Genomic DNA, 14,639 nt, shown 5'->3' on the forward strand with positions numbered 1-14,639 from the left:
GATAACCGTGGCCATATCACTGCCATAATGCTAACCTACCTTTCAAAAATTAACTACATAGTATAAAGTTATCTTTTTATTCTGGCGCACACATATTAGTCTCCGATAATCCTTGGAGTCAAACATTCTGGTTGTTGCACACTTAGTCATTACAAAATGGGAATGGATATTCACAACTTCCCATGAAAGAGGTGCAAAAAAAGGCAGATAAGGTGACTTTGGGTTCAGCTGTAAAAATCAACAGCCATATTGAGTGCTTTACAAATTCATAATATTGACAAGGGCGTTATATGTTATTTGTTAAAATAGAAGTGTCTTATGATAAGGCAGACTGTAAGATTTTATACTCAACAATATATTATATAATACATCACGAACTTACATATTATATACTGAAAGGTTAAGGAGGATTGTTAAAAGTTGTAAACGCTACAAATATTTGGGCTTCATGGCAGGTATGGTATTGAGTGTTCATCAAATCCATTGACGCAACAAAAATACTTAAGTATTTGGTGACAATCTGAACTCCTCAGCCTGGTGCAGGACAGATGGTCTGGCAAAGGACAGCTTCTAGTCGTTCGTCTGGAATTAAAAATCGAAGTCCATTGGCGTGCACGTAAAAGATAGTTTGACAATCGGAATCCGGAAAAAGTAGGCGGGACAAATGTCCTTCATAGCATGCTGCATAGCATATGCCTGTCGTTATTAGCCCATTTATTTCGTTTCAGAAAGAATAACCATACTCACATCGTGAACAAGCCGTCCTCAAGCAATAGTTTTGATTTGATTTCAGAAGCCCAAACATCTCAGATCACCATCCAGATCACCACGATTCGCAAATTTGGTGTTGCAAATTTAGATCTTTAAATCTTGTTTCGAGTATATTTAAACCGCTCTATTATGGCAGAATAGTTTTTTTTAGTTGAAGGACGAAACGCACCCGTGGTGGTAATATACAACCACCTATAGATTCTTGCGATGTTGGTGATAAACGCTGTTCAAATGGCCATTCCAAACTGACCATTAAGAATTTATTCTAAACATAGATGCATATATAAATAATATTCCCAATGACTCTCTTCACAATATAAGTAAACTTTACCAAAACGACTTGACCTTTACCGGGGTGAGTAGGCCTACCTGTCTCCGCCCCTTTCCTTGGCCCGAGAATGATTTTAAAAACCATTGAAAAGAAAATGCAGTGTTCATATGTGAACATTACCGTGTTCATATTTCAACTCAAAATTTTCTAATAAGAACACATTCAGGCGCGTTAGGCGCCCTGTAGATTTACAGAGTACTTTACTTATGCAAGGGCTAAATCTGTCTATTGTATATGTCTTTACTTTGGCTTCAGACATTTATCAAGATGACAAGCCCATAATCAACTCTCTAGAGCATCGGATTGTAGAGATTTTAATGGATTAGAACGCCCGCGAGATTTTAAAAAATTTAACAATAAAATGGATAATCGAGATTTGTGGTCTCGTTTGCTACGATAATAAACACTCAAAGCAACATCTTCCAACACTCATTACTCACAACTTCGCTCAGAATAAAGTAACTTGAATGAAATTTTCAATATATTCATTTTTCAGTATGTATTTTTGAACTATTATAGCTCTTTATCTAAATCTTAGATAAACGTAATAGTCTCTCATAACAATGTCGTAATTGCCTATATTGAAACTATGATATATGAACAAAAATCGTATATGTACCAAACAAACGTTAAGTCGGATTATTAGACTATAAGTTTTAAAAAGAAAACTAAGTATTAAGTAGTTTAAGAAACGAGTAACATCACGTAGACAAGCGTCGAACAGACTGATTTGAATTGGCTTAATAAATAACATAAAGCTTAAAAAAGCTAGTACAGAGTTGATTAACATATTGAAGACGAATGAACAAGTGTACGTACGAGAAATTACGACATTGTTATGAGAGACTATTACGTTTATCTACTAAGGTTAGTGCTTTACAATCAGGAAAAACATTAAGTAGATACATGGCGCAAGTCGTGTAGAATCAGTAGTGCATATGGAAATCTGCAATACAAGTTTCACATAGCTCAAACACCCAAGAGTCATTGAAAAAGTGTGGGCTTCCACTTGTTGTATTTATCAAATGACATTATTCTTTCCTTAAAGTGTTCTTGATACTACTTCTCTCATACGTATGTGGACATACTCGCAGACTTTATGTCACGGGGGCATTTGATATGATAATGTACCAATTGACTCATATAACAAAACGCATGTTTCTTTGATAACAAGGTTCTTGTTCCGATAAAAAGGCAAAAACGTATAGGTTACTTACCGCCGCAAAATGTCAAGTTTTAAAAAGTTCCTCAAATAGACAATCCTAAAACCATTTCAAGACATCAAGTATCCTAAGGTTTTGGATTTCTGATTAATGTTGAATTCTGTAGAAATGTGTCTTCTTGGGAAAGTATAAAAAACCAAACAAATGAACGAATTGCGTGTTAGTGTATGTTATAGCTCTGTGTCAGGTCTTTATAGTTTTTTTTCTTTAATTTAATTATCTTTTGTTTTCTTGGTATGGTTTTTGTAGCATTTGTCGTGTGTATACCGGTTCTAATTTTCCTATTTTCGGTTGTTGACGATAATACTGAAAAGGACAGGTGAAAGAGCCCTGATACAAATCAAGGTTGCTGGTCAATGGCGTTCCGTTTTTAATGTTATCAAATTTATCTTGCGTTTTAGAGACAGTTTTATACGACCGGGTTTAGATCCCAGGATAGTACGTGACAAGATATAGGGTCGCCTGCATAACCTCGTATTATATAACATAACCTCGTGTTCCTCCCACTGCAAGGGTATTATTTAAATAAAGATACCATATGTTAGTTCCGAAAGAACACTAGTGTTGGGTGACTGTTAAGCCCCTTTCGCGTGAATGTTTAATCAGGGACATTCCTTTGAGCTGTTGACAATGTGCATATGCACCAAATATAGCCAAATTTTCTTAATTTCAAAAATCAAATGCATTAAATGCCAAAGAAATAACTTTTTATAGGCCCACACTTTTGTAAAATTTATTAAGACAACTTAGTAATTTATAAAATTGATTTATACAAAATGAATCTTTGTTTTCTGAAGTACGAATCATTTTTCGTTATTATTTTGTTGGGCTGGAAAATATCAGTCACAATTAAAGAAATGTACTCAAAAGTGCTTCGTATCTCTACGCAAAATGGTTGCGAACAACACCCAATGCAGAAATCGATAAACACCGGGGACCCTTTATATTGGCATAAATTTTGAGTGGGAGTGGAGAAAGGTTGTCCGCCCACGGAACATGCCCCTATAATCGTAGCAAGTTTGAAAATAAACCTCACTGACCCATACTTTGATTGAATGGTTTCGATGAAATGGCAACAACTCTAAAAGTACTTATAGACCTATAGTATAGAGTGATTACAAGACGTCAATGGGTGGATTTGGATTGGTTGAATGGCGAGAGTACAGTTAAGGTAGACGACATTAATGCACCAAATTTATGAAGCTATTTTATAAAATTTGTATTTAGAAAAAAAACGTAGAAATACATAACGAAAATCATAAATTGGACGTTAAGATATACACGGGCTTATTTTGATTAAGAGAAACACAATGTCATCAAAGTTGATCTTTCATCAAATTAAGCCAATAAAGCGATTTAGTTTCAAGAGTCGATAGTTTCAAAATCAAAACCAAACCATAACAGACCAACTTCCGTTTACTCTGTTGAAATAAAACTTGAAGTGTATCAAAAATGGTATATCACAGCTCTTTAATCACAGAGATCCCGCTTGTTAATAATTGTAAAACTGTAAATAAAATCGGCACAGTAGTTGTGCGAAACAACATATTTTTATATAAATAAAATGACGCATTATACCCATTATTTGAAAATGTGATAAGTTTGGTCTTGATACTGAACATTTTGAAACATCACATACGTGGATTGTGCGACATTAGTAAGTTCTATATAGAAGCACTTGCAAACTACGAATAGCGTTGATATTTTTATTTTGTTAAATTAAATGTTAATGAATCAGTCTGAGTAAACCCGTGAGAAATTTTTATATTTTAGCGAAAAAGGGTTATTTAAAATGGTGCTTTAAAATCATGACTTTTATGTCTAATATGAATATTATGGTTGGTGTATTTACATTTTAATTGCGTTTTAGTATTATTACGTCGATGATTTCAGTTTGACATCAGGCGTCTGACAAAATCAGCTTTGTCGTCAATGACATTAAAGTTTGTTTATAAACAGTTTTCAGACATGCTGTGTTAGGCTGTTTCTATATCTCATGATGGAATCGAAAGATTCAGAGATATCATTTTCAGGATAAAACAGGATACGTGATGGCTTTCAGCATTTATTAGAGAATGGCCTTCAGGAACGAGAGATGAGTTCGTCTTATCTCTTGGATCTTAATCCACCCTTCCGCAATCCTGGCTTCCGCCATCCACACGAAAAGGCTAATATTTCATAATTCACGGATATTGCCTCTTGAATGCAAATAGCTGGCGTTCATTCATACATCGTACATATTTATACATTATGATGTATACAATATACTTACTCTGAGGTCAAATGTATCGTGAGTATTACAAGACGACGTAAGTAAAATACGTATACAAATTCAAGTAAAGTTACACCTTATTTTAAAAATATACAGTATATGCCAGTGAGTCATTTATATCATTTTATGACGTACTATAACATGTATAGTAGTATTTTGTACTGCTTTTCTCATTAATTTGGAAACACTAAAATCAGATAATACCAACATGTTTACCTTTTTTGGTGCCAAGTAAATCATTGTAAACTGTTAACCATAATTAAACTCAATTTTCGTAAATCCTATTTAGATAAAATAGTTAAATAGTGTATGGATATTACCAGGACAACATACCAATGTAACTGGTGAAGTTGTATCAGATGCTTTAAAAAGTTTAGGCATACTCTGTCCTGTGCGCGACGCCTAACCAATTATTTTTCACCGGCAAAATAAGACATCACTTTATTCTTACAATAGAGGCAACTTTATCAGTTTTAAATTGAAAATCTCATTGTGGATAGGACTAGATGAATAATGATCTGCAGAACAACAGAAATTATGCTAGACTAAAAAATATATTTATTTATTTGACCATAACAAATGCAGTACACCTGGTATATTGTTGAGAGCAGATTTGGGTTATCTGTTCCTTGCGTCCTGACTGTTATGGGTTGTGACGTTCATGTACATATTTCCTCATAAATAAAAGCAGATCCTATGTGGGGGTGGGGGAAGGGGTACTGAAATTGAAGATGGATTTCTGAGACGATGCTCGTCTTCATTTTATCTAGATACGGATATCTGCAGTGTGGAGTGTGGAAGATCGAAATCTTGTATGTATATGCTTGGTTGCTAATGTTGAAGAAGGCGTTCTAGGAAGCATGTGGTCAATATTTCACCCAGGAAGAAATAGTGATGGTACATAGATGCTCGGTGTTTCACTCCTGGGCAAATGCTGGGTTTGATTCCGAAGAAGTTGGTGGTGTGGCCAGTGTTCCTCCAGAAAGTGAAAAGGTTTTGATCTGTGAGCCGGTGACGACGAGGTAAAGATATGGCTATTGAACTAGTTTGCACCATGCAAAGATTTATGGGGTCATATCTTGATGTTCCAAAGCCATCGGTCGTAAATTCATTAGTAACAAAACTGTTAATTACATTTCCCACCGCTGACTGTCATGAGTATTTGAAGAAGGTCATGACTAGTGGGTCCATCTTATGAATACAATGAGGTGGTACCGTGGAGCTGATTAATTATATTAACTCATTGGGTTGATCTTGATAAAGCTATTTTCGGTTTACGAAGAACTATTAAAATAACATTTTGAAAAATAAAAGTATTATCTAAAAAGGATAACATAATAATACGCCGTTAATCTTTGGTGCTGTCAGTAGGATTTGTTGAAGCCTGTCCACTAAAAAAACCGCTACCAATACAGTCAAATGACGAAATCTACCAAGAGATCTAGCTGGTGTTCCTCCTATTAAGTTTTGATTAGCTCGGTTCTAGGAAACATTTCATTAATGGAACGTAAATGGGGAAAACAACAGTAACTTTGAAGTTTCTTGTGCCATTCACTTTGGTAGCGATAATGGGACAAATTGGTCTACACATTTTGAAACCCAGTACACTTTTCATAGTCTCTTAGAAATATATTTCGAGCTTTATGGGGTTTTCTCATAGAACTGATCCTGTAAAATATTTGAAACGTTTTATGTGTCTTGCAATTTCGTCGTACAATGCCGTCGGGTCTGTTTCACCATCTGTATTGGCGTGTGGACGATCTAATGGTCACAGATTGAGACAAAGAAACCAATTCTGAGAATTATTTTAGTCCCACAATGACGCATGAATCAGTTAGCCCACTTCAGTTGAATGTCTTTTGAAACAAGAGAACAAATGCATAACTGTCTTAGCAAACGTATAACCAAGAAGACAATAACCGTGTTGTCATACAATGAAATGAAACGGGGTTACTGTTCTGCTCCAACGGGCTGATAGTAATTGTGCCCGGACAGCGGCGCTACGACCTATACTCATATTTCGAATTCCATCTGTCAAGGGTTCTTCTTTTATGTGGACGTCAACGTGGTTTTTCGTCCTATCCCAACGACTAGCCACTGTTCCATGTCAGGCCCTGCATCACTGTCCTGCATCACTGGCAATGGGAAACCACGTTGGAAAATCGCTAGGTACTTTTTCGGCCAACACCGGGATCGAACCTCGGGCCGTATGTATGTTATAGGGAGTCAGCGCCTTACTCGCTGAGGCTCACGACCTAAAATAGTTTACTTGTTAAAGCTTATTCATTTCGTCATTTTGGTTGCAAGGTGTATACTTGCCGACCACATAGATTTAATACGAACGTATATAGGGTGTATAAATTATGACTACAGACAAGCCAGACAATATAGATAGCCTATAACTATTTATTTATCTTTAATATATTGTTTTATGAATACTTGTATATAAAGCATTAAGGCTAATTTGTCATCATGAATTGAGCTCTGGCGCCAGTCAAATGTTATGATGAAAAATAAAACTACGATATACATCCCTAAAGGAAAATACTTTAAAAAACACCAAATACAAGTATATAATCACGGATCTTGGTATATTGCGATTGAAATACCGGTTTTTACATTACATAAATTATCTGAAGTGACTAACATGTATATGTAAGTGCAATATACATATTGTAGGCCTATATCAGACTTAATATTGAATCCTTTCTGAGAAATTAGAAAAAAAAAGATTTTATCTCATATTATGTCTAAAATATATAACTGTTGTTTGTCGTATTCGAAGATGCAAACAGCTAATATATTTCGGATGTCTTTATTGCAGACTCTACTTTCCAAATGCCGCAATGATGCTTATATAGCCTGTTGCATAAGTTTATCCGCCCTTGATGAATGTGCTATTTTTATCGACCAATCCCATAAATTGTTATTTGAAAAGTAAGTTGGCAAAGGTAAGTAACTCTCATCGGACAATCTTAGGAATTGGCATATTCAAAATCGTAATTATTAACAACCAATTATATATTATGTTAATGAAGACCAGAAGTTCATATAATAATGTAGGGTCATTACTTTTATTTAGAATCGTTCGTTCGTTCGTTCGTTCGTTCGTTCCCGGAATTTTATGTCCACGTGATATCGTAGGCAAGTTATTATGAATGAAATTGCCAAGTATAAGTTCAATAATAATAAACATAACAGAATGACATATTTCAGACAAAGAACGAATAGTAATAATAATAACAAAAGTCAAACATATAGATGTTAAACATATTTGAAATCAGCGAAACATACTACAGATTTTGATAAAACAATTAAATGTAAATAAATTATAAATATATTCATTATTTACATAAATCATTCAGTAAATGGACATGAATATGGTTATCTACCCTTATAAAAACGAAGGCGAAACGATTGTTTTGTAAACTGTTGTCTGATTGGTTCGTAGACTGTAGCTACATTCTAGGCCAGGGCAGATAATTTGAAATCGTGGAAACCCTATGGATTAACCCAGGGTATAGAGAAGTAGAACGGAATGAGTACACTGGGTAACCGTGGATGACTTTTAACAGGAAAATATACTGATTTTAATTCGTTTCCCATGTAAAATATTCAGTCATACATACAGCGCTGGTCGAAAAGAAATATGTTATGTATGAAATACGGTATACCGTTATTGGCCTCTTCTCGTATTTCAATTATAGGTTCTTGACTAGAATGATTTGAATTCCGGTGTGGACCAAGATGCACATTTCTAATTCCAAGATCAAATGACAAGCTTGATGCGTGTCGAAAATTATTTTAGACTAACGAATTCTCTCGTCCAGGAAACGCCCTTGTCTTTGACCGTGTTTTTTCATATTTTCGAAGAAGCTGTCTGGCCCAGAGGCGTACGCAGGATATTTGGTGTATGGTAGAAGGGAGGGGGGGGGGGGGGTCAAATTTGGAAAAATCGGGCTGTCAGTGGTGATTTGTGGCGCATATGGATAACCTTCAATTTGATTAGCTACAACCTAACTATATCAGCAGTATACTACTACTAATAAATAATAATGTCCTAAAACCCAACCGAAGCTGCTCTTTGGTAACATTATGGTCAGTATAACACAAAAGTTAAAAGAAAACCCTAGTTAAACATATATAAACTATTAATTAGACATTAATTAACTTATCCAAACCATAATCAACTCTTGGTGTCATCTTATGTGTCGGATTTTCACTGGATTGAAATCCAATCTGTTGTTCAAGGCTCATTGATGATTAAATCCAAAATTGGAGAGAGAGAGAGAGAGAGAGAGAGAGAAATGGGGTTTAACGTCCACTCGACACAAACTAGGTCATTTCGGGACTAACATACGGTTTATTTTTTTATTTCAATAATTCTCTTGCGCGTAGGGGTCTTTGGCAGTGGGGGGAAACCGGCGGACCTGGAGAAAATCCACGAGGTTGGACAGGCGACCCTACTCCTTGTCACGTACAACCGGGGATTCGAAACCACGCCAGCTGACTCAATGACAGGATTTATGATACAGCACGCACGTGCTAACCATTCGGCTATCCAGCCCCCCACCTCCAAAATTGGATAATCGAGACTATGTTTTTTATCGTACCGACTATAGTAATTCAAAAGCTAATTTCTCGGTTCATAGAGGAGCAATTTGACTGAAATTTTCAACATGTTCTATTTACGCTATCTATCTTTAAACTATTATAGCGAGAACAGTCAACTCTTTTATCTAATCTCCCATAATGTACGCGATTAAAAGAAAACGTTTCTCAAAAGGTGGGTTTTAAGATTCCTTTTAATTACTGTCAACTGACGCACAGTGCTTTATTATAGGTCTATAGGAAAATCGTTAGAATTCCACACTTCTGCTAAGCGTCTACCAAAAGAAGAGTTAGCAGTTACTGATATAATAAGGTACTTAGTTTCGGAACGAAGATTTCTGGTAGGGTGGGTAGGGTTGAATTAATTCTTTAATATATACAGGAGAGTCATCACATGACAAAGCACGGAACGTCAACATGAGAATTTTAAAAAAACGATTCTGGTCTTAATCGGTAGCCAGAGAAGTTCTTTCAAAACAGGCGTAATATTGGTGTATAATTGAAATGTAGAGATGAGTATCGTCAGCATAGATATGATAATTCAGATTGAATGAAATATAAAAACACGCCCTATGGGAATGGTATAAGCGGTAAAGAGCAGTGATTCCCGACGCACAACTGAATTTAAGTTCTATAGAAGAAGACTTAACGTTATTGATGACTACGGATTGGTAAAGGGGTATGAGATATCGTGACAATAGCAGCGGAGTAGGTACCACTATAAACTATGGTACATTTTGAATTAAGAACTGAACATACAGGACCAGAATACGGAGAGCATATAAAAGTTAGGCAATGAGGCTTCGTTGTTCTTTCTTGCAATCGCGCTAATTTTGGTCGAGAAGGCCTATGCCGAGAAGGTCATGTTTTTAGAGCATAAATACTCAAGAAATATAAATCCTAAAGTTTCGAAAACGAAAATGAAAAATGCAGCATCAAATCCACCTATATCACCATAACCAACAAAAAGATCCTAGACAGCTTGTGACAGTGAAAAATGTATACATTTTGACTCGGGTCTACTTTTTCAACATGAAATTGCCGTTTCTCTTTTCGTTTTTCTACCATGGTGGTTACCCTGGGGCCTTGAGCATGCGGGGTCTCCAAAACCTAACACAAGCAACCAGAACTTCGGCAGTCGACATATGTAGGTATCTACATCAAACCTAGTTTGAAGTCGGTCAGTGATAAATAACGGAGTGTCATATCCGCGAAGGCCGTAACGTTACAACATAGTAACCGACCGGAGTCGATTTTTGACGAACGGCCGTCAAACATTGTAAGAACCTTGCTATAATACGAGATTCAATCAAGAAATCAAACTATTTCATGTGATCGTGATGTGATGTATGCACGGAAAAATTATACAGCTAACTACAATTACGTACGCCATTCTAAGCCAAAATTCGCTATAACACCCCGTCTTTCAACTGTCTATATGAATATTATGTCGTCGACAGGTCCCTAAAAGAGTCCAAGTGTGGGAAGCCATATTACAACCCTTATGGTAATAACTACCCCTATTGTAATAAATGTAATAAAATTTCTCTTACGTGTGCATATCAGATAAAATAATCCTGCTGATAGCATATTTAAAATCCTTTACTACACCACATTTAGGGCTTGACTTACATTAATTAGGGGTTATACGGCTATACCCCTATTGTAGTAATTGTAGTAAAATGTCTCTTAATCCCTACTGTATTAATTGTAATTGATGTATTTTGCCATACAATAAAATCGACGTCTCAACATCTAATTTCAAAACTCTATATTTTGATTACCATTTCTGTATGAATATAAGTAGTAGTAGTTAGTTGTATTTTACGTCCGCTTCCACCGAGGTGATATCGCAGACAAGGAATAATGCCTTTATACTGCGTAGAATATTATGAAATTACACCACTGGAAACGTGTTTAAAAGCCGTTAATAAGATTGGAGAAAATATTACAACAGGGCCGGCGGAAACAGTTCATGATTGTTGGGGTGGGGTGGGGGCGCTACCATCCTAGGTTGTGAGGCGCGGGTCCAGGGGCCGCCTAGGCCCTGGAAGCTAGCGGCGGTCTAGATCGTCGGAGACGCTTCTGAGCGATTTCTGGCTAATGAAATTACTCAGCAGTGAAGTGAAATTTTATTTCTTTTCTAATTCCCTTACCATGAAAACACAGTCGATGGTGGTTTAATCCTGTGATGCTGACAAATGCATAATACCAAGGTTGTGGACACTGTAGATGTTACAATTTTTATCCGATTTTGATGAAATTTACAATGTATGTTAATAACCGAAAGATCTCGGTTCCTTTCGATATTGGCGCATATAGGACCGTCACTTCCTGGTTTATGGCCCCTGATTGTACGAACAATCACATTTTAGCTTGTGGGTCGTGTACATGTAGAAGTCACAGTTTTATCGGACTGTAAAAACCGTTCAAATATATCATAGTTACACCATAATTACGGTTGAGTTCAAATTTCGGGAAAATCGGACCGAAACTGTCCGACAAAATGGCGGCTCCGCTTAAAAGCATGTAATACCCAGGTTAGATTTAAATATTAAGGCCACCTACAGATTTCGTAAAGGTCATGAGATGTAAACAGGGCTAGCGCCAACCCTAACCAATAATCCTCGGCAAAATCACGTGCCCTAACCCTGTTTACATCTCGTGACCTTGACAAAATCTGCCGGTGGATTTAATGATTTGATATCCAATTTTGATGAAACTTAAAATATATATTTATATCCCAAAGATCTGAGTTCCTTTGAATATTGGCTCGTAGTGGACCATAACTTTCTGGATTATGACCCCGTGATTGTATGAAATATCTCTTTTTTTTAGCTTATGAGCCCGTCACAATTTTTGTCTTATTTTCAAAACTGTTCAAATATATAACCGTTACACCATAATTATGGTTGAGTCCGAATTACCTGAAAATCGGGCCGAAACTTCTCGTGAAATAGCAGCTCCCCGTTTCGCAAATAGTATAATAAAAGCATGTAATGCAGGTTGTGGACCATCCAGAGGTCACAAGTTTATCCGATTTATCCGAGCCTCTACAATAATGTAATGTAATGTGTACCCCTATTGTAATAAATGTGTTAGGGTTTATGGGAAATTTTATTACAATTATTACATTTATTATATAATAGGGGTTAGTATTACAATAGGGTTAAGATAAATTTTATTACAATCGGGGTTGTAACAGGGCTCACTGGTGTAAGAGGCCCTATATAGAGCCCACCGTGCTCTGTGGTTAATCCTACGCTGTTGTAAACGTAAGCGCGGATACATCAAAATCAGTTTGGCTTTAATTATAAAACGGATATATCGTCATCCTCGATTGCAATCACGTTCTTTTTAATTACATATAATATTCTCTTTATAACAAGGCGCCATATATACCCGTGTACAGGAGATGCGTCGTCTGCTAGATATCAATAAACTGGACGAGTTCATTATTAGCAGTCATACTGTATAGTTCAATATTCACGGGGTTTATTTGTAATTCAGAATGGTAATTGTCGTTTTAATCCTATCTATTCACGGGTCAGAAAAGCTTCCAAGGCAAACATCCAGAAAGGACATCGTCAATCTGTGGGCTCCCCAGTAAATTAAATATAGTATTTTAGAGCATGTGTATTGCGTCGATTCATATGTTAAATTGTATTGTTGTTTTAAAATGAATTCTCAAAAACATTCAGTAAAACATTAGATTTATTTAACTTAAATATAACCCACGCAAAATATCTGCAGCTATAGCCGAGTTAGAGCGGCAAGCCAGCGATATGTGATATGTGTTTGTGCCTCAATCAGTTTAGACGGCAGGCGCGCCAAAAAGTCTAGACTCTATGAGCGACCAACCAATCAAGTCGGCCCTTTTGTCGACCACTTCAGGCGAGTCTACGATCTAGTGGAGGGATATCAGATCATACCTTTTGTTTTATTGGTAGTTCATCGACAAACAAAACATAATTGAATCTAATTAAGTATGGTTTCGTGGTACAATAGATGATTAACCTCAAGATCGAATCAACGAAGCCAATCAATGACGGTTGTTGAATTATACACATCAATGAAGAACCCGTCTCCCCTCAGAAATTATGCGGCTCAAGTTGAGAAGAGAACAAGCGAAGATTGAGTTGAGGTTATGTGAATAGTAAGGCATTTACCGTTGAAAGGTAGCTAAAAGAACGGGAATGTAATGTGGTGAACGGATTTTACTGAAGTTCTGTTTTTAAGTCATGTTCTTTATGGAATATTGTGAAACGTTATAATTGTAGATTGTTAGTAAAATTCAAGTTTAAGTTCGTATCACATCACACTGTCACAGTTTGTCCGTGTCATATTTAGTGTAGTGTGTGTTAAAAATTGCAACTGGCCTGAGTGTGATAAACAAGGTATAACGTGGTAAACAGTGGGGTTATTTGGATTTTTCTTTTACTGTGGAGCATCACACCGTGCTGAATTGAGAGTTTTATACGGCTATGAGGGTACTAGCCGACCGACACGGTGGCCCAATGCTGTATGTTTCGGTCTAAACGAAACGCCCTCGTGAAGCGGCTTTGGAAGCATAGAGTAACCAAAAATGAAGGCGACAGTACGTCTGAAACTGCAGAGGATTTAGAAATCAAGTCAGTGGCACAATCTATGCTCAAAAGACTTGAGGAAAAACAATTACAGCTGTTAGTTCAGTCTGTAGAATCAAAAGGGGGTGAAACAACGGACTGTGTTTTGCTTCCGAAGGGGGACCTCAAACTGGGAAGAAGGATGGTCGCCCCTCATATTTTGTGTTGTCAGATATGGCGTTGGCCTGACATATCAGAAAATGTGGAATTAAAACGTTTATTGTGTTGTTCATCTGTAAATGACCAATCGCACATTTGTTGCAATCCGTATCACTGGAGTATACTAATCAAACCAGGTGAGAGTGAGAATTGTTTTCCTTCATGCGAGGTCGCCATATTGGTTTCTTCCTGCGACCTGATTGGTCAAATCACAAGAAGTCTTCATTTATGCATTATTTTTATGCTAAAATGCAGTTTCTCTTGAAATATCTTCCATACAGCGTCTGTGCATTAAGTAAATTTAAAGTTAATATTTCAGTCTATTATTTCTATAAGACTAAAGAGTTATATCCTTTCCAAATAAAGCTGAATATAGCCCAAGCTATTCCGAGATCTCATGCTGAGAGATAACATCTCCGGTGGCGTATTACTGGCGAGCAGTCGCATACCTGAAATAATTTATGATTTTAGCCATTTTAAATTGATTTCTTATATTAATTTCATGTCTAACATTTTCTTCGAGCTCTTTAGAGTGGACATCTGTTGTTTGACTCGGGTCAGACATGTGGTTAGTCCGAGCGGCGATCAAAACCGAGACAACCTAATACCCCGAAACAGACGTACAATTATTGTATGGCGCCAGCCTC

At 36.5% G+C, this 14,639-nt stretch overlaps 1 protein-coding gene across 1 annotated transcript in view; it reads left to right on the top strand.

Moving 5' to 3' along the window:
* The first annotated feature begins 13,084 nt into the window (after positions 1-13,084).
* The window catches only part of LOC126815524 (mothers against decapentaplegic homolog 6), a 35,927-nt gene continuing 34,372 nt past the window's right edge, over positions 13,085-14,639 (top strand). The window contains exon 1 of the mRNA XM_050541212.2: positions 13,085-14,129. Within this exon, the coding sequence (XP_050397169.1) occupies positions 13,733-14,129 (397 nt within the window). The 5' untranslated portion in view covers positions 13,085-13,732. The remainder of the gene's footprint in view (positions 14,130-14,639) is intronic.

This window comes from Patella vulgata, chromosome 3, assembly GCF_932274485.2.
Source record: "Patella vulgata chromosome 3, xgPatVulg1.2, whole genome shotgun sequence".
Classification (NCBI taxonomy): Eukaryota; Metazoa; Mollusca; class Gastropoda; family Patellidae; genus Patella; species Patella vulgata.